Genomic DNA, 21,914 nt, shown 5'->3' with positions numbered 1-21,914 from the left:
GGAAGTTGCCACTGGTAAAAACGCCGAAGAATATACAGGAAGTGATAGGTGGACGATGTTTTTTGTTTTTTCCGGCTCCACCAGAGCTCTCACAGCATCATAAAAATTGTGTGTTGAATTACAACGTGTTGAATCCATAAATTGATTTCTCTTCTGTAAAATGACCACAACAATTTGCATACATAACCCTGCTGGGTAGGCGGAGTCTGTTGCTCCAACGCCTGAATAAAGAAGCTGAGTCTCCTCTGATGGCTGATAGATGTAGCTGTTTACATCCGTCGCTGACATGATTTGTAACAACTTATTGGGTAAACAACCTTAATCATGTGTTATTTTAATTTAATGTCTTATTTAATGGAAACACCTGCATTGTAAAATTTTGTTTTTTCCTCATTTAGACAAAGATTTGCACACATTTGTAATGGAAGCACAGTTTGCTTGTTTTTGGCAGTTTTGCAGTATTCTGGACGTTTAGACGAGCAAAAAAACCCAATGCTGCTTCTGGTTCTGGTTCTGGAGATGCAGAGCAGAACCAAGTGGGCATGATGGCAACAGATTGACCTTTTAACTAGATTGTGGTGCCGCTGAATGCTGCTTCTGCATGGAAATGTTCTTCAGGGGATAGAAGGCTGGCTTTGTAACTGCCTTTATGTGTCTCTGAAGGTTCTGCTCAGAGTCCGTCACCATACCCAGGCCTCAGGCCTGATCTCTAGTTTCTAGCTTTAATAACTGAAGGTGATGTAAAGAAACACCACAGCATGCTGCTGCCACTGCCATGTTTCAATGGCAAAATGTCTAATCTGGTTTCATCTGACCATAAAACATTCTTCTACAAGGTCTGTGGATATAATAGATGATTGTGGACATTTTCTTATCTTGTAATTTTAATCCTTTCATTATAAACTGAAGATACCTAAAGCATGTGAACATCGGCACAATCAGGACATTTTTTACCTTTTAGGTGGAAAAAGTTATAAAAATCACGACCTCGTTTCAGAAATCTGGCATTTACAAGGGTACGTTAACTTTTTAGATCTCTGCACAAATGATGGTTTAAGTGATGAGCCTGAGCCCCAGGCTGCCTGCAGCAGCAGCTATTCACACACTATAATTGATTAAAGCAGCCAGTCACCTGTACGGCTGCGTCTCACAGGCTGGAGCTTTGAGATGAAAGAGTAAAGAGATGAATTCAAACAAAGGCAGGAGCCAGCAACAGATGGCGGAAAGAAAGAAGACGCCAGAAACTTTTCTCTTTTTTTCCAAGGCAGCTTCTCGTTTCCACTTTCTCCTCCATCAGATGGCAGAGGTGGCGGCTGCAGAACAGACGGAAATAATCCCAAAAAGTTTGTGTCAGTCACACACGTTTGTGTTTCCGTTTTGAAGTGTCACTCCCAGACTGTGACAGCTGATTTTGTTGTGGCAGACGCTTCTGATGATTTATTTATCAATCACATGTCTGTCCTCCATCTGAGGCATCATCTCTTCTCCGGAACATAATCGCCGCCGATGCAAACGTACTCCACTATTTGAAAAAAAATAAGAATGTTGGAAATTTTTCGGTTTGACATGCAGGTAACGTGAGCTCATTTCTGTTCAAAGAAGGATTTTATTTCCTACAAATAGCTTCCACATGGCAGGTATGTTTCCTTGTTTGGACAACAAATCTGGTTGAAGTGGAATCTGAGCTGATTTCCTATTTCTCATTTTTATTAGAAAACAAACCAAAGGAGGATAAAACTCCTAAATCATCACATTTAACTACCTACTAGGACTGTGTACAACCTGTTTACTGTGATTTCTGTTTTAGGTTGGTATATAAATTCACCCCAAAGATATTTTCTTTACATAAAATGAAAGATGAATCAACAAATCGCCTGCCATTTTAATTAGCTGAGTTAAATTATACTTATACTAAGCAAAATTGAGACATGAAAAATGATTAAACAAAAACAGAAACTACAAAAGGAACTGATAATGAATGTTATTAATGGCTGACTAAAAGTCGAAATCTATCAATATGTCTTTAATTGTGTCTCTTTAAAATGGTTTTGAACACATTAATGGTTTTAAGAATAAATAAATGAAAGAGAAAAGTTTTGCGTCAGGGTTACCATGAAGACGTGGTTTTTAAATTTTTTTTAGGTTCAGTTGAACACATGTATTTTCAGTTTTAAAAAAGGATTTGAGTCACTGTCTTCCAAAATGCTTGCTATATTTAGCCATGTTTAATAAAGTAAATAAGCAGCTTTTAGTCTCTGGATAGATAAATACTTTCCAGTGCAGGAAAATTTTGTTGGTAATAATTCTGATTAACAATAAAAAGTAAAAGAAACAAATTTCTATCATCCTTGACCCACAAAAATATCAGTCCAAGGCCACAAATGGCCCCCGAGCCACACTTTGAACATCCCTATTCTAAAATCTACAAAATTCTACCTATATGTTCAGAAAAATAAATGTTTTTAAAAATTAAGCATTCCTGTCTTTAGTTTCTTCTGATTTAATCCAAGCAGCTGAGCCTGACATGTTGGGAGGATTTGGGCTTTAAAAGGTAAAATCTGTAATAATGATTCAGTTTGGTGCTTCCACTACACTTTAGCGGCTCTTAGCGTCGTCTCAGGGATCTGATCTGGATTCATTTGCTGCTTCTTAAACGATGAGACCGGGTTAATCAAGCGGCACTCCCCACACTCTCAAGCAGCTCTGATTACCTGCCGTCTGTGAAGGCATGTGCAAATCACAGCGTGGCATGAAAAACACTAGAACAAAATCTGAATTATTATCTCAAATATTCATCTGAGAGCTATGCGAGAATTTCTCCGTCTCGTGTGCGGTTTAACAAACAGCTCTGGGCTTCAGAGAGACGCTGGTAATTGCTGCACAAAATGAAAGATGCAGAACTCGGAAGCAGTTCCTCAATGTCATGAAAAAATAGAAAATGAGAAAATAAATGTTATGTTCTGAGCATTGTCATTAAGCTGTAGTGCTGAGCAAATTTAGAGATTAATTAACGAATACTGTCACGGGGAAAGCAGCGCTGTCAGATGAGTTGTGGACAAACAAGCAATGATTGCACAACTTGTTGACTTTGTTACATCTGTCTGGTTTAACCTCTGCTGCTGGATTTGTGTTGTTCTTACTGCTGTAAATGTGGATTATTCTGTCAATTAATTGGATAAAAAATACAGATTTTTATTTAACCCCCTAAACTTTTTCTATACAGTAATAGAAATATATTAAAAGATACAATTAAATAAATAATTAAATTCTTTTTTAAATCAGAAAATAAGTATTTTGTTGGCTAAAATGCAACTAACAAGAATGCAGAAAGTGGTTTCTGAATGGTTAGTCAACAACAAAATTGCATTTTCCAGCAGCCATTGTACAGCACATATAGCAGTAAAACCAGCTGACCAAACGTGCTGGAGCTCAGCATTGGTTGCTAGGTAACGGTCAGAGTTCTGACCTGCTGATTTTTGACGTCGCAGTCCTCAGGTTTTTGAAATGGCTCATTCTCCAGACACTGAAAAACATTAATTTATTACCAAAAACTGTATGGGTGTTTTTTTTTAAGTGCTTCGTTTTTTAGAAGCAGTAGAAACCCAAATGGAAGTACAAAAATGTGCAAAATGTGATTTTTGCATACGTGCTCTTTAATATCTTTATTGTGCTTTTGATTGACATCAATCAAGCCCATTTCGCCTCGATGAACATCAGACGTTGTCTCGCTTCAGATTGATTTTCTGTTTGGTTTAATGCATAAAATAACCTGACTTGTGTGTTTTTTTTTTGTCTTTGTGTTTTCCAGTGTTGAGTCCGTGTCCAGTTGCTGCTGCCTCAACCAGAAGGTGTCACTCCATCTACAAAGGCTTTGCTCGCTGTCTGATGGCTCTGGGCGACAGTTTGACAGAAAACGCCCGCAAGGAGGAGGAAACCCACGAGATCCACTCCATCTGCAGGTCAACACTCAGAAACAAGCATGAATTACAGAAAAAACTCAGATTATTCTTAATCTCTGTTTCTAGAGAAGCTCATTATGCATTACCGAATATTGAGAGTTGGAGATGAGCCTGCAAAGAAAAGTTTAAGGTTCTATAAATTCACAGTCAGTTTCTATCTACGACAGAATTTCAGGGCCTTTGTAGATAGAAAAAAGAGCAGAAAAAAAACTTTTTTAGATTAATGTCAGAAATGTTCTAGAAAATCTTGAAAATTTCTGAGTTGCAAAAGTTGAAAATTTGCTAGAAAAATGAATTGAGATTAATCTCAGAATTTTTCTAGAAAAACTTTGAAGATTTCTGAATTTAAAAAAAGAGTTCTGAAATGTCTTTGTTGTTTGGCTGAGATTTACTCTTCCTTTTCTCCTCTCTGGCCCTAAACGTCGTCACATCTGATGTCAACAAACTAAATGCAATCAAAAACAAACCATTAATCATCATAAATGATGTATGTGAGAATGTGGCTGTGATTTTTTTTTGCCAGTTGTTTGTTGATTCTTGTGATTTGTGTGACTTGTGAGACAGTTATTTTTTGTTTTTGGGCATGTGCACCGACTGATGGCACCCTTTGAATTTCGTTGTCCTTGTGACAATGACAATAAAGATTTATCTTATCTTATCTTATCTTATCTTATCTTATCTTATCTTATCTTATCTTATCTTATCTTATCTTATCTTATCTTATCTTATCTTATCTTATCTTATCTTAACACGGCACATTGACTGCAAATCAAAATGTTGCCTCTTTGTATCCATGCTGCAGTTTTCTGAACAGCTAAAATAATTTTTAGCATCAAACTTACCATATTATGAAAACAGCAGCAGATTATTGACAAAATGGAACTGCTGAGATGTTTAAAGTTTCTGACATGATACAATCAAGACAAAGTTTAAAACGATAAACTACTGCGCTTTCATTCTGTGTACAAAAAGGCTTTAATAATAAATATTTCTCAGTTTCTAAATAAATGAGAACAAAATATGTGTCCTGCACCATTAATCTGACAGTCATAATTATTTTCCTAATTTGTCCAATTTTATGGAGCAACAGCCCAAAATCATCTCTTTAAACTTCTCCTCCACTACAGAAAGCTTTGATCCTTCGTTCCTCGTGACGCCAGATTGATACGACTGCAAACACATAAAGGCTGTTAGATGTTTTGACCAAAGTACAAACCTTCTGTCAGTAAAACAGAAGGGATCTTATTCAGTTTTCAGGTTCAGAAAAATCCTTGAGAGGTTTCAAGGACTCTGCACAAGTGCTGCTTTTGTTGCTATTTAAATGTTTTGTGTAGTAAAATGGCAGGAATTCACCTCCAAGATGAAGAGATGAATTGAAATATTGAGTAAACAAGGTCTAATAAAAGCTTTACAAACTCAAAAACCTTTGCAGGAGCTGCAATTATTTTCAAGATTATTGTTCTATTATTCGCAAAACCCAGAAACTCAAATATAGATTTTTTTTTCTTTTGTATTATTTCAAAGAAAAGACTTGTTTTGTAAATTAAGTTCAGGGTTTGTTGAACTATTTCTAAAAATCAAAACATTTTCTTTATTGAAGGGTTTTTATTTTGTAAGAACAACCTTTTGAACCATTTTGTTACAAACATGTTATAACGTTATTCCCTCATCAAATATACTTTGATTCTTTCATGCTGTTTAGAAATCCTTTAGTCTCCATGACAACCATCCAGCTATGCAAAATGCCTGGGTGAACCTAGCCCCGCCTTCAAGGTGCAGCTCCTCCTCAGACAGTCAGTTTCTGCAGGCCTCCCCACTCAGCTCCTTCAGACTAGCCAGCAGCAATTAGCAAACACCTGCATGAACTGCTGAGCTCATTATAGAGCAATGCTGGTAAAATCGTTGCTGAAGAGTTAACAGAGGAGTGGTGTTGTGATGACTTCCTGTAGGCGGAGCTCCAGAAAGATCATGAGCTTTAAAAGGGACAGAGGCCCAATTTCAAGACGTTAAATTACAAAGTAACATTTCTTTTAAGGCATATTTGATACATGGCATTTTTTAACAAATGATGTTAACATTGTCACTTTATTGTGCTGATTCCATATGCATGTAAAATAGATATTTCCCCTTTAATAAAAAAAAGATGAAGAGCATGATAGCAAATTGCTCCAGGAATGAAAATAACAGAAATAATCTGTTAATCTGACCTTCCGCTCTCTGTCTGGAGGTTAAAACTGGAAATCTGATGGAGTCAGTTAAACATACTTTCATTTTCTCTTGCTTCTCATTTATTCTCCTTATATTTCGGCTCTTCATCTCCTTTTTCCATCCATCATTCGTCCCTCGCTCTCTGTCACCTCGGCTCGCCGCTATATTTACACACATCTTTGTCATCCATCTTCTAAAGAAGTGCTCTGAAGGAGATATTAACAACTTTAAAGTTTCTGTCAATGGAAAAGTTTTTACCCAAACAAAATTTTAGTTATTGTTTCTAATCATCCCACCTGAGCGGATGCAGCTGCAGGAAGCGTAAAGCTGCAGTTACGCTCTGATAAAGCGCATATGCTGCAAAGCTGACAGGTTAACTTCTTATTCAGCGAAGCGTAACAGGAATTGTGACCAGCGTTCTTTCCCGCTGCATTATGAATGAGCCGTAAGAAAACTAAAAGGGAAATTGTGACTCATGCACGCTCCATGAAGAGATTACAGTTATGTAATAATTCACAGAGAGTTTTTGTTGCTCACTGTGTGTCATTGACTCCTGGAAGGATTCTCATTTTTTCTGACAAACAGATGCTACTTCAGATTTACAAAGCCTCCTTAAGGGAAACATAATGAATTTCTTCTGAGTAGAGTTTCCTATGGCGGTCTGTTTTTACAGGAATTAGTTGTTGCTTCCATTTCTCTTTTTGATTCGACTGAAATTCGAAGTTTTGCAGAGACATTCATTATCCAGGAAGCTGAATTATAAATTCCTCTCAGATTTTGCTTCAGGTAAGTGGGATCCTCACTCCTGGGAATATTTAGTTGGCATTCAAGCAGAAACATGCTTGGGCACACCGATAATTATCATGCAGAGCTTTGATACTATCTAGTTCAATGCATACATTGTTTTTTTTTTGTTAGCTATAGAAGACCGGGCTGCAGTGGGAATAGATCCAGGAAGGAAATCCTGGTGAACTTTTCCCCCAGCAGCGCTCGGCTCCTCATGAGGGATCACATTTATTCCCAGTCCAAAACGAAAATACAGTCATATTTCAGAAAATTAGGACATCCCATTAAATATTCAGTTCTTTCAAGAGAAACGGACGCACATACAGTTGAAAACAGACGTTTACATACACCGAATAAAACGACACATCCACCTTATTTTTTTCTTATTGTTTAAAGTTAAATCAGAAACAAACCTCTGTTGTTTCACGTTAATTAGAAAATTAAAAAAATTATTTCTGTTTCAAAATGCCAGAAAATTTACTGAGAATTTTTTATAGAGATTTTTTTTTGTAACTTTCTTCAAATTTAAAAGTTTACATACACTTGGTTAGTATCAAAATAAAAGCTTGGTCTCATGAACCTTCATATGAGCTCCTACTGATGCAACTGACTCATTAGTTTTCTGTTATTTAGTTTGAAAACAAAATATTTAGTTTGGAGCTAAATATGTAGTTTGTCAACTAAATATTTGATGATTTGCTATTTAGTTTGGAGATAAACTTATGTTTAGTGTGTAGACAAAATATTTAGCTTCCCAAATTAGCTTGACAACTAAATAGTTAGTTTGTAGCTAAATATTTAGTTTTTAAACTAGATACTTAGTTTGCTCATTAAATATTTAGCTTCAAATTAAATATTTAGTTTGGAGTTAAAAGTTTAGTTTGTAAACTTTTTAGCCTGCTAACAAAATGTGTTGTTTGTAGATTACAGTTATATATATAAATATTTAGTTTGTAGCTAAATAATTATAGTTTAAATACTAATAGTTGGCAAGTTAAATATTTCACTCCAAACTAAATATTTAGCTTTAAGCTAAATGCTTGAAGCTAAATGTTTAGTTGGTAAGCTCAGTATTTAGTTTGTAGCTAAATATTTAATTTGTGACTAAATATTAGTGTGAAGACTAAATATTAAGCTTTCCAAATATTTAGTCTTGGCAAGGTAATAATTTATTTATTTACAAATTATTTAGTTGCAAACAAAATATTTGATTAACGAGCTAAAAATTTAGTTTGGTGTTTAAATAGTAACTTTTATAGTCAGTGTTTTGCTGGCTAATGAATGAATAACATGTTAGAAATATGAATAATGAAAAAAAACTAATTATTTTCTAATGACCTTCTAAATAACCAAAATTATTGCTGCTAAGTTTTGACTAATTTTACAAACATTAGAGTTCGTTTGACTTCCGACGTGTAAAACTTTGATTCCACTCTTTTAAAACATATTTTTTACATTATTATTATTGAAGGCGGTTATTGTGACACTCGTCACATCACGCTTCATGCATGACGAGGCTCTGGAGGCAGGAAAAACTCCTGGTTGTTGTGGACATAAAGAAGCTGCGCTCGTTAGGTTTTACCCCTGAATTATCTCTGTGTGGATTAGTGAGCTTTAAAAACTCTCTTACTGTCACCACTTTAGAAGCAGCGCTCGGTTTAATGGTGACACCTGATTAAAGCTGGGAGTTCAGCGCTGGTTAAAGACACTTTCCTCACAATAACAACTTGTGTAACTGTGTGTCTGTGTCACCATGGCCCTGCAGCCGCGTCCTGCTACCACTCCACTGCTGTTAAGTCTCCTCTATTCCTTGAGGTACCAATTAAACTAATCCTGCAGCCCAGCCACCTCAGTGTGAGTTGCCTAATGTGCAGGCGTGTAACACACAAGCAATAAATTCTCATGTCTGCATACACACTGTGTCCTTGTCTTACTTTCTCTCTCATTCTCTTCCAGCCCTCCATGCTTCTCATCCCGTCTTCTTTCCTCTCAGGATCATGGCTTTAGCACTTCTATCAGAGCCACCTAATGAGAAGGTAGCTCCACTCTAAAGATCCACAAACGTTGCTCACGCCCCATCCATTTTCTTGGTACTCGTGCACAAAAAGCACAGTGAATAAGAGGCTGTGATTTGCATCTAGGCCAAGGCTGCTTCATTGTCAGAGTCGTCCCAGGAGTGCAGCGCTGCTTTTATTCCTTATGCTCACAATAGGCATTATGCAGCTGCAATCGTTCACCGTCGATCTGCTGAGGTGAAAGGGAAATATTTCAGGCTAAACATACTGAGGGGGAAAAAAAGATGCAGCAGAATTAAACAGTAACCTTTCGCTGAATCCTAAGGAGGAACTTTAAAAGGAAAGAATAGAAACCACTTTATGTTTTCTGCATTCTTCTACCCTTCCAGGTTTTACCCGATCTATTATCCTGCTGTTATAAACGGCGTAGCTTCAGACATAATGCAAAATAACTACAGTTGCTGTTTTCTGTTGGTTTGGAGCCATCTCAACTATTCAGCTTCTCAACTTCCTGTTTTTGTAAACTAGATCTAACTTACTCTAAGTCAAATCTTCTCTGCTTTAATCAAATTCCAGTTTGCCTAGAAAGTCTGGTTAATTTGAGGAGCGTTTGTTTTGGTTGTTTATGTCCAGAATGCCCTGTGCTTTAGTCCACTTCCTGCTGTTGGAGCGGTCTCTGCTCTGCTTGGCGTTCACACATGCATTCGAACCGACCAGAGTTCAGTAGAGTTCGCTTTTTTGGTCCAAATCAGTTTGATTACGGATTCTCAGTCTATCAACAAGGCAGTTCAAAGTGCTTTACATCATGAAAATATGAAAACATGAAAAAATCATAAACACCACAAACAGGAAACAATTGTGAAATAACATAGCATTTCGTCAAGTGCATTCCTCATGTTTTGATTCAAAAAGTCATTAAATCCAATCCAGATTTATTTATAAAGTACTTTAAAAAACCACAGAGGACCAAAATGCTATACAGATATACATACAAAAACAGATTAAAAAGACATAAAATAGCTAAATAATTACATAAATTATGAGCAATTAAAGGAGAATCAGATAAATAAATAGCAACAAAAGATTTAAAATCTCACTTAGTGTGAAAAACCTGGGGAAAAAGATGAGTTTTAAGATGAGATTTAAATGATGTGGAGAGGTAGACCGTTTGGACTTTAAATTTAAAAAACGCTGCTTCTGGTGTTGCTGGTTTTAGTTTGGATAAATATCACTGAGCATCGCTAGAAAATGTAGAGAAGTGGTCCAAGCACTCAGCCCTGAGGGACTCCATTACAAACAAGCATTCAAGGAAGATTAACCAGCAACATGCAGTAAAATCTGTTGGATGTAAAACAGCCTTGTGCTGTTCCTGAGTCCATTACTTAAAGCCAAGTAAATATCTTCAGCCCTGTCATTGAAATCTGCTCATTTTAAATACGGATGATCAATCTTGGAGTCCAAATGACCTTCTTTACTGAGGAGCAACGACTTCTTTTAATCTGTGGATGGATAAATATCAAATCATCTTACAAGAACTATGCAGTCCATCAAAGAATGCTCAGAAACATTTTGAGTAGTTATAATAAAAGTCTTAACAATTTTTTATTAAAATGTCAGGATGCCAAATAGAGAAAACTAATAACCTTTCAGTCGAAGTATTTGTAAAGTATTAACAGGCGAATAGGTGGAAATTTAACTTTTGTTTCCTTGGCTACGGTCACACAATAATGGCAGAAGTCTGGGTGTAATCAGAAAACCTCCCATACAAGGTTGAGTTTCCTTTTACTCCATCTTTTCCCTCTGCTGCACCTCTACCTGCTTTTATGTTGCTATTCTCTGCAGATTTCGATAAAGCCATTCATGCTTTTGTTGCTGCTCACCGCGCTGCTCTCCATTTCAATTCCTGCCGCAGTTTAAAGTCCCTTTCAGGTTCACAACTCTTCGGGGATGCAACAGTTTAAACTGGAGCCAGATAAAGAGGCCAAAACATTTGAAAGTTCAGCATCCATCACTACTTATCGCATCGATTTATTTAGACATATTTTTCACAGCTTTTATTCTAAAGTAACTCAAAATAAAAAAAAAAACAAACAAAACTGTGATTATGAACCTGCAGGGCTTCTATCTGCATGCAGAGACGTTTAAAACCTAAACTTTTAGTGCTTCAGTGGAAAATGTAGATCACGTGTTTTGTTTGAATTGCAAAAAATAGAGAATTTAGTATTTTACCTTTAAGTATGGCAACCCTGTTACGTCTACGAAGGCCACAGCAGCTCAAGTGTTGGTTTCAACATGAAAGCTTTGCAAACTCTTTACCAAGAATAGCTGCATTTTTTCATCCCTCCTCCTCTCTCAGTTCACGCTGCGCTCTGGGCCCAAAGGTTGTTTTATCTTTTAGTTTTTTTAGTTTTTCTTAATTCATCAACCTTGAGTGGAATAATTACTCCACTTTATGTGGTTTCTGTGATGAATATATATAAAAAGCAGAATTACAGCGACCCCCACCTCTTGGTTTCCCTGGGAAAAAGTTGTTAAAAACCTTAAAATAAATGAATCTTTCAGGCGACAAACTGAGATAAACTCAACCTTTTTTAGTACATTTACTTAGCTTAACATTTTTCAATAAAAATAATTGTTATAATCACAAATGCCACAATTATTGGCACCCTCAGATACAAATAGTATTTATGCATTTTGATTTTCATTCACACAAAATTGTGTTTTTATATCAATAAAAACGATTTATGAAAGTTAGGCGTTGTACACACATAGCTGGTCTTTATAAAAATGAATATCTCCGCCACGTCATTTAAAATATATATTATATACATCAGTTTCAGAAAAGATTTCATCTACAGGATGCATCACTACATACAGTATATGGGACAACACTGTGTCCAAAAGTCTGCAATATGGTGATGTGACATTCATGAACGATCCGAGTCTTCTGAACTTTTCTTTACTAAGAAGATACGACCGGAGCCTCACTGAGAGCCGTTCCTTGTTCTTGTAATGCTCTGTGTACAGTAGCGATCATTATTTTATTCAATTATATACATTGATATTTATTTAATTAGCAAATAAATAAAACACAAGAACAAAAGAGCATGCAGAGCATGCGCATTGCTCTTTGATTGTTTTCGTTCAAAGTGGCCATGATGGTAGACATTACAGCTTTGTGCAAACATGCACGTTTCCAACCAAAGGTTCAGGGATGCAACAAAGGTTTTGGTTGGAAATGGAACAAATGTTGCATCTTTGATCCCAATCAAACAAAGTCTACCAGGAGGGAAAACAACATAATTTCACAGATTTCTATGGCCTCAGAGGCATGGAAAAATGCTGCATTAATTTTTATTCTGAGCAAGCTAATACTGTTTTAGCCTTCTTTCAGCCAGCTGAGCAGCAGTTAATGGCAACAAGTGTGTCAGTCGATGTTTCAGGCAGGCAAATTATTGTTTGACCAGTTTGCAGTTTCTCTAACATTTGTATAAAAAGATTTTTTATCTATCAGAGCCAAGAGAAACTTTTTAGCACCTTGTTGTAGCTTCAAATGAGCAACTGGTCCATATCAGGAAAAATGTTGCACCAGTTTTGTCATAAACCTCAATTTTAAACAAGTAAAACTGTCAGATTTGGGCTTTTAAGGCTGAGAAGCTGTGCTGCGGTTTATCCGTCTCACATGAAGCCGACTGTCAGGGTTCAGATCGTCTCTGCAGAGCAGAACATTCTGTTTTCTGATTCTTCTTCTCCGTCCCTACCATGTCATTACAGCAGCATGTATCTGGATGTGTAACATAATTTAATGCTACGCTGTGGCACTGAGCAGCGAAAGCTAGAGGTGATCTAAAAAAGCTCCAGCAGAAGACAGAGTGAGCTGAGACTTTGAGCATTTTTTGGACGTCAGCAGCAGCAGCAGCAGGACGTTCGCAGCGGAACAGACGTTTTCTCAGGAGGTTTTATTACTGTGAAAGCAGCTGCTTGTCTGTCAGTGTCCTCACCGAGTTTCTGCTGTCTCTGCACCACCTGTGTCCATCTGAGGAAACATCTCAGACCCGCAGACAGGAAAAAATATCCCCTGCTGAATGGGATTCCATCACGTTTCCCCCTGCAAACACTCTGTCTGCACCCTGATGGCTGCACAGACTAAAGCCAGATGCCTCCTCGCTCGGCTCGGGTAAACAGTTGCCCTCCAGCTGCAGCAGGAGCCGGACCTCAGGAGTGTCTAAGTCTTGGATAAAAGCCACCATGCAGCCGCATTGGGGGCGCTCAGGCTGTTAAATTTTGTAAAGATGCTTGTGCAGAGGCGCAGGTATGTGAGCTTAAAAAGGGATGCCGGTAGGGAGAACAGATGTGAGGTAAAGTCTGTCAGAGGTAAATGTTTGTGTGCGTTTCTGTGCGCTGTTTGATCACACAGATGTCCAGCACAAAGTGAAGCTGCTGAAAGATTTTGGTTTCTGCTCTTCACTTCAGCTATGGATTTCATTTTCAGTTTCATTCTGGGCTGTGGTGGTGCAGGTGAAATTTACTCATCAATTTAATCCACTGGAATTACTGTGGAATAAAAATCAACAGGAAGCATTTTTGCATTTAGAGGTAATTTATTAATAAGAATTTGAGTCAATTCTTCATTCAATAAAAATATGCCATAATAAAGTCTCAAACCTACAGTATATATATATATTTAAAGTAAGCCTCTGGGAGAATCTGTATTAAGTTTTTGTGACCACATGTGAAAGATTTTAGCCTAAACATTCAATTATCTGCTGAAATAGTGTGCTTCACTGTCCAAACTCCCCAATAAACTCCTTTTTTCCATTCAGAACCAGCTAAGAACCTGGAATTACAGTCAAAACTCGCCTTTTCTTCTGTATTTCATTCATTTTGTTTGTGTGTAAATCATGTTTGAGTGGATTTCTTATGTTCGGAAACCGATGTGTGTTGTTGCTGTTAATCAAAGCCCAACTTAAAGCTTTTGTAGGACTAAATAATTTCCTCGTGACAGATTGTTTCTGCTTTCCAGCTCTGCATGTTAACTCTCCTCAGAGACAGTTTATCCAACACTTTCATGATGAGGGGAAGAATTAGCAGCCAATTAAAGTCAAATATTCCTCGCTGCAGATGTGAAGCTTTGAGGTCAGCAGAACAGAAAATATAATCTTTTGCTCTCTCATAAACTGTTTGATTAGCTCCTGCATCTTTTCCTGTTAGAAGTCTCACTTTTCTATTTGTTTTGTTTGTGTTTTGAAGATAAGTAAACACAGAGATAACAGAAAGTTGGTGCAGATTTTGTCAGATTGCCCACTCATACAGAAACAAATTTTACAGTTGTTTTATTTTAACAGTCAGAATATGAACCAAAAAAAAATCAGCTCTTATTAGCTTCCTCAGCCTGATTCTCTGGTTTAGTTTCAATACTCTTCATTAAACAATCCCTGCTGCTTGATCTGAAAGTAACTTTAATTTTCCCAAAACAATTATTTTGCCTGTTTTTCTTCTGGCATTCAGCAAGAATGCTGAAGGCTTAAATAACTTAAAACATAGAAAATTAAATGTTATTAATTAGACAGCATGAACAAAGGTTGTAACGGCAATAATAATTCAGCCAATTTTCCTTGGTGGCATGTTGTAAGCCACGCCCCTTTGCTTCCACAATCCCTGCTTTGTGATCTGAAAGCTGGAGAATGTCATTACAATATTCTTCCCCCCCACAAACGTTTCACTCATGGTTCTGGCATTAAACAAAGACAGATAACTGAGGTAATGCTAATTACAACAAAAACGTTTAACTTGATTAATCAGACAGAAATAATTCACAGCTTGTCTTTCTATGCCGTCGTTCACTGAGAGACAGTTGCTCTGTCCGAACTGAGATGTAAAATCTGTGACATGTTTTGTATCTCGGTGATAAATACCAGATGAAATTCACCTTTAACCTTTGTCTACTTCCTGTCTGCAGGTCTTGGGATGAGTTTCATGACTGCGCTAACGTGGCGATGGCTGGCTGTCCGGAGGAAGCAGCGGCCGTTTGGGAGTCTCTTCGCCAGGAATCCAAGAAGATGCAGTTCTCTGGGAACCTTTACGACATGTGCTCCAACCGGAACAGCCACCCGGCAGACTCCATCTCCCCCCACGGCTCCCTGAGCCAGGAGGAGATCAACCAGGAGTCTCTAAGAGGACGCGCAGATCATCCGGCAGGCTGCCTCCGTCCTCTGCTGCTACTGGCTCCTCTCCTACTGCTGCTCCTTTGGATATAGCTACCCTGAAGAAATGTGACTAGTGTAAATAGATAAAACTTTGTCTAATATTCTCTTTCCCCAAGTCCATAGACTTTCCTCTGCTTCTTCCTCTGCTCTGCCAGGGGTTGCATATTTCTAATTGCATGCTGAGACGGCCTCACAGTCCTTTTGATAACACATTTCTGAACTTCGGTTCCGTTTCATGAATATTCTCTGCCGCTTAATGAGTGTTTCTGTTGGAAATATGCTCTGTACTTCTGCAAACACAGTTTTAGAGACGCACAGTGGAGCCACGTGTTTGTCTTTACGCGCTCACACTTTCGAAATGCAGTCATAGGTTTGCATGTGATGATTCCAGGAAGGCTTCAGGTTCCTAACTGTGATAACAGAAAAAGTAACGACAAAGTCACAAGCAATACTGTTAGGATTTATGATGCATTCACTTGCTTATTGAGATTTTAGGCGAAATTTGTGTTTCTGTCTTTAAAAGTTTATTTTCTAAGCTCCAAACACTGATTGCATTGAAGATTGCTGTTTTTCACCAAAGTTTAAAACAAATAACAAACAAATGAGAGCAAATATGTGTGTCCAACCACAGTTTAAATAAAAAGTTGGTTATTTGAAATAAACAACTGGTGGCACGAACTTTCTGATTGGGGAACAGGAAACGATTTCTGCACAAACTTACAAAAATAATTTAAAAAATGTACATTTTGAAGGGCAGAAGGTAAAAGTTCTGGCTCAAAATCTACTCAACTTTTACAATTGTCTTCATTGTGTGATTGATTTAACAGCAACTTCTCAAGCTGAGCATGCATGTGGCGACAGTGGAGTGAAAAACTCCACAGGATGAAACCTCCAGCAGAACCAGAACCTGGGTCAGTAAGAGCAACTATCAGAAAGAAATAACAGCGAATAAAGCAAAGTGGAGAATAGCAGAAAAGAAAAGTTAAGATCTGAGAGTTTGTTGTAATTTGTTGTTATTTTTTATTATAAAAAAGCTGGCATGATAGAATTTTCTTTATTTTTGACTGAATTAAAAAAAGATCTTACAAGTTTTCATTCAAGTTTAGGATTTGGAGTAAAAAGTTCAAATAAATCTTTGTCATTGAGGGATTTGAACATTTGAGTCTACAGAGAAACCATTTATCTTTTAAAGAAGGAGCTAAAGCAGGGAGTCGTCTGCAAAGCAATACAAAGAAACTCCATGTTTCCTGAAAATAAAGTGAAGCAGGACAAGAAGGAGGCATAAAACTCAACACTGGGATGAGAATCAACAGAGGATATAAAGATTCCACTCAGTCTGATGCTTTCAAGCTTTTCTTTCTGTTAATTACTATGATTTTATTTTTACAGCAGGACCTTTTGGTCAAAAGGTGTGGATACAGAACCAGTGGATTCCTGCCTGTATCTAAATTAGAATGAAATATAACTAAACAAAAGGTATTTAGTGTTTAAGCTCCTAAAACAGGCAGTTGCAATCATTTCTAAAAGTGTCTCTTATGTTTTTGTCAATTATTTGTTTTTGGTTTAAGCTGTAGTATGTAACTTTTATATTTATAAAAAAGGTTTATTACATATTTGCTAAACCTGTCACTTTGTCCTGACAACATGGCATCATGGGTAATCTGTGGAAAGATTGATCTGCTCCTCCCTGAGCTGCTACTGTTCTCTGAAGAAATGCACCAAACACAACCAATCGGAGTCAGGAGGCGGGGCTTAGCGCTGCCTATCAATGCTGCTCAATGTGTTAATTGTGAAAAACAACTTATCATAACAGGAAAACCGTTTAGCCACTGTCATCAATTTAGCATGAGAGTGATTGACAGCGCTAAAACCCGCCTCCTGGCTCTGATTGGTTGTTTCTGTCTAAGTGGTGTGTTCTGCAGTTTGTACTGGGAGAACTGGGAAAAGGCGGAGGAGCTCAATTTTTTTCACAGATTATCTGTGTTATATACTGTCACGACCTAATGATAGTTTTAACAAATATGTAAAAAACAATTTTTAAAAAATAAAATTTGCATTCTCCAACTTTAACTACAGAAAGTCCATTGTAATGTTTTTAAAACATAGATATGAAGACAAAATCTGATTTTTGCCGTTTTTATGGAGTTAATTGCATAAAATTTCCACAACAGTATCACTAAGCAGCATAATATAGATATACTTTTAGATTGTTTTCCATAAATATAATTATCCCATGTGAGAAAATGCATCCATCTTTTCCCAAAAGTTTTATGTTTTCTTATTTTATTTTAAAACTTTAAAAAAGAAATCAAACTGTGTTTTTGTGGCTCTAAGCTGCGCTTTGTCGGTGAACTGAGGGCAGAAATTGCTTTTTGGATTGTAAAGGTTGCAGACCCTTGAACTAGGTTTGGAGATGTAAAGTAAAAACCTGTAAAAAAAATAAAATAAACAAAAAGAAAAAGGTGAAGGGCTTGTAAACCTTCGCAGGGAACTGTTTGTACTAAAGTCGAAGCTCACTGCAGCTGCTTTTTTCCTCCTTTTTTTATTTAGTGATGGTGGAATATCCTCGAAGGTTTCTCTGCACTGCAGCCCTGTGTATGTTCTCCGGTCAGAACCTGAACTCGCTCACATGCCGGGTGAATTTTCTGCTTCAGGAGGGAATCTGGGCCCTGCAAGCTTATTCTGAGGATCAGAAATACTTTCAGATTAAAGGAGGACAGAGAGATGAGCAAATTTGGAAAGCAAACAGCGTTCAGCTTATTTGAAGATTGAATCCACTCTTCTTTCTTTTAGCAAGTGGGTTTTACACTTGGGGCTTTAGGTTGTAGGTTTACTTTCCTCTCTAGACAAATAATCAAAGCCAGGATGACTTTAAAGAGTTATACAAAGACGTATAGAAAAAGAAAAAGAAGAAGAACTTATGGCAAAAGTGGAAATAAATAAATTATGATTAAGCACAGAAATCTAGAGAAGTCATCTACCTTGCCAGTGGCAAGTTCGTTAAAAATGCCGAACAGGGTTTCATTTAACAGAAAAATGCTGCGAGCTTTTTTTTTCATGTCCCGCAGAAGCTCAGGAGGAACAGAACCCCACAACTTTCACATTTTGACCCGGATTTTAAAACACAGAGCAGCCAAAGGTGCAGCAAAACACTGAGAGCAAATTCATGACCAAAGCAGAAAGAAACTGGAGGCAGCCCACAGATTTTTTTTTATTTTTTCCCCTCATGAGGGACTTCACCCACAGATATGCTCGGCTGGTTTAAAGAGACTCCTGTATTTTTGAACTTTAATTAAACTGACAGAATTAGCAATTAGAGGCCTGAGTGGCCGACTCGCCAAGGAAAAGCAATTTGAGAGCTCAGATAAGATGTTGTAACTGCAGGCTAAATGTGTGTAAATCACATATGTGAGGCTAAACTCTGCGAATCAGGCTGAGTGTGTTTGTATGGATCTGGGTGGACTGAGCTGTGTTCTTAATCATCATAAACCAGAGGTGTTTTGTGGGAATACGACTCGCTCCGATGAGATTTTCTGCTGTAAGAGAAAACTCATGAAGTCTGTTATGAGATGATGTGTTCTTTGGGAAAAGATCTGATTTTGCTTTGCAGCAGTTCTCGGTAACATCGTTGGCCAGAAGAGAGGGAGAAATTATTTTCCAGCGCTCCACTTGAGACTCTATATCGCGTTAGTGCATCAGTCACTGTCCCATCAGGGGGGCGATGTAATCTGAGTTATGACTGCGGACAATCGGACTACATATGAAACTGTTTGTTGCTTCACTCTGCAACAACTGAGGAAAACAAATATGTTCTTTTGTTCAGATCATCTAAGCTTCTAAAAATAAGCTTAAGTGAGTAGAAAAAATGTCCACTATCAAATCAGTTTTCTGATCTAACAACCTGGAAACACAATTTTAAAAATTATTTGCATTCTGAATAAAAAAGGTTTCCAGAGCAGGAATAACTTCCAAATTAGTGCATAGCAGGGTGAGGTTGACGTATTTCATTAAAGTCAATATAAAAATACATTGCAGGAAATATTTACACACAAATGTTCAAGTCTACCAGCAGCCCACTGTGTTTTAATGTTAAATTAAACAAAATCCCGGTGAAAAACCAGCAGGAATATTTCACTTTGCAGAAGTAGCTGTGTTTCCGTTGACCATAAGTTTGCGTAATTTGACATTTTGAAAATAAATTTGCTTAATCAAAACACGCAAATTTTAAAAATGTCTTGATTTTTGATAAAATCATTTTGGCATTTGGATGTGGCGGTTTTTATGCTGTTTTGAAATTGTGTTTTTTTTTCATGAAACATTTTTTTTCACATCACATGATCAACAACCGGATGTTACTACTGGTGGAAACGACAAAGAAGACAATGGTGGTTGGAGGATCATGGTGTGGCATGTGTTTTAATGACATATCACGTGAACAAACTTATTCACATGTGATTTTATTTGTATTTCTTATTTATAAAAACACCACAATTGTGAAATGTTCTTATTTCAACTTTTACAGAATATTGAAAAGGTTTTGTGGACATTTGTAATGGAAACGCAGTTACTGCCATAATCATTTTTACAAAGTGTAGGAAATTCATGAGGGAAAATATAATTTAAAAAATGCATTATTGTTTTAAGATAGTATTTGTATGTGCATTTCCTAATTTCATTAGAAATCAAAATGCGTATCTTACTGAAAATGGATCATAATCATAATTTTTAAGTCTCTTACATTAAAGTTGTGTGTTTTGGCTCAAGCTAGTTGCATTGATTTTAATTACTGAATCAAGAAATATGTAAAAACGTATAGGTTTCCTTCTTAGTAGATACACCTGTGTTTTGTATCGCTATGAATGGATGTTTGTAAGATGTGAGGAAAAAGGAAACTAAAGTCTAACCTCTGTAAAAACCACTATTTCACATTTTGGGTAATTTTGGGACGTTGAACTATTGATTTCTGGGTTTAGCTCCTCAGTTTTGGAGCTCATTTGCTCATTTTGTACTTTTCATTTTGTTTTGACAGTGACAGCTTCTATAGTTTTGCTCTGCTGAGTCCTAAATCAATATCAAAGTGAAGAAACTGACAAACCTCCTTTATTTCTGGAAATCTTCTCAGTGATGCACTATTTGGTTGTTTTCTTGTTGAACTTGAATGAAGTGCAAACAGCATATTACAACAGAGAAGACGGTAAGCTAAGATGTCCGTCCATCCGGACAAACCTACTGATAAGTAAGAGGAATTGGTCCAATTCAGTTAAAACTTTGTATGTATTCAGATTCAAATTGTGAGATAAGTTCCTGCGTTATAGTCCATGGGCCAGATCATCTTTTTGTCCATTTCAGTGTGGGAAAGTCTATCAATATGTTTTGAAAAGATTCATGTCTCTAGTTAATATTTTGGTATGATAGCCCTTCCAAAATGGCAGCTGAGTCATAGTTTCTTCACATAATCTGTGAAGACAAATTCAAGCCCCTCTGCCTTCTCCCAGTGCTAAATTGACACAACCAATCAGAGCCAGGAGGAGGGTCTCAGGACAACACAGTGACAGTTTTAATAAATACATAGATTTTTAAATAAAAGTTACATGCTGAATCTAAATGGTTACATCTTACTGATTTTATTTTTTAATGAACTCATTTGTGGGCTGGATTGAAATCAATATCCTCAGCAAGTATAATGTAGATGCTACCAAAGGTTATCATCTGTTGGCAGAAATGTAATATAATAATCTGAATTATGCTGTCAATACTAGTCTAACCATCTGGAAATAATCTTTTTTTTTTTTTACCTCAGAATTTGTCATTTCTACTATTACTGATTAACTTTTCTATAACTAACAACTAGACACGAGTGACACTCTAAACACGGCTCCCACTATCCCACTCACACCAACGAACCAGTTAAGATTATAGCCCAAGTCTGTAACTGCAAATTACAGCTTATAATCGCCTCCCATAGACAGACTGTATAGGCATATCAAACATTTTCTGACTCCTAATAGTCTGTTGAGTATTTCAGTTGTTAACTCTTGTGTCCCTGAAGTCCCTGGGATAAAAGAAATGTATCTAGTTTGGTCAAAAGGTGTGGAAAAATGTGTATTATCTTTGGTTTAACGAGCTCTAGTGGCCTCTGTGTTGGTCAGAGAGACTCAAAACCTGGTTTAAATGAAAGCCAAGAGTGTCCCCTTTAAGATGATACCAAACACTATATTACAGACCTTTGACAAATGCCCATACCATCAGCCTAAACCAGACATATACCAGTCTCAAAAAACAAAGGGGTTGTTAACTTCATGAGCTGATATCTGTGACTCAGCTGCCATTTTGGAAGAGCTATCAGACCAAAATATGAACTACAGACATGTATCTTTTCAAAAAATATTGATGGACATTTTTGTCCAACCTGAAATGGACAAAAATGTCAAATTTTGGCCTCTGGCCCATGGACTGTTAGGAGAAGAGTGATGCTGGTATCTGGCAGTAACCGGAGACGCTGACAGTTAAAAACAGTGACCAGACACAACAGAAAGCCTCATCTGAACACCAGATACAAACACACTAACAAACACCATGGCTGCCAGATTAATTTTCAGGATTTATTTGAGTCATTCCTTTTTCAGAGTGCAACAACAACCCACCGTACAACAATGGATCCAAGGCAAGATAAGAAAACATGAGTTTAAATGCAATGAATTTTTTCACAAGTCCACACAGATTTAAAATTCGACATGCAG

At 37.0% G+C, this 21,914-nt stretch overlaps 1 protein-coding gene across 1 annotated transcript in view; it reads left to right on the top strand.

Moving 5' to 3' along the window:
- Positions 1-17,415, top strand: part of LOC102228515 (neuritin-like protein) — a 53,954-nt gene extending 36,539 nt beyond the window's left edge. The window contains exons 2-3 of the mRNA XM_014472112.2: positions 3,809-3,959; positions 14,928-17,415. Of these exons, the coding sequence (XP_014327598.1) occupies positions 3,809-3,959; positions 14,928-15,225 (449 nt within the window). The 3' untranslated portion in view covers positions 15,226-17,415. The remainder of the gene's footprint in view (positions 1-3,808; positions 3,960-14,927) is intronic.
- The last annotated feature ends 4,499 nt before the right edge of the window (positions 17,416-21,914 follow it).

This window comes from Xiphophorus maculatus, chromosome 2 (assembly GCF_002775205.1).
Source record: "Xiphophorus maculatus strain JP 163 A chromosome 2, X_maculatus-5.0-male, whole genome shotgun sequence".
NCBI lineage: Eukaryota > Metazoa > Chordata > Actinopteri > Cyprinodontiformes > Poeciliidae > Xiphophorus > Xiphophorus maculatus.
This window is presented reverse-complemented; position numbering and strand designations above follow the sequence as displayed.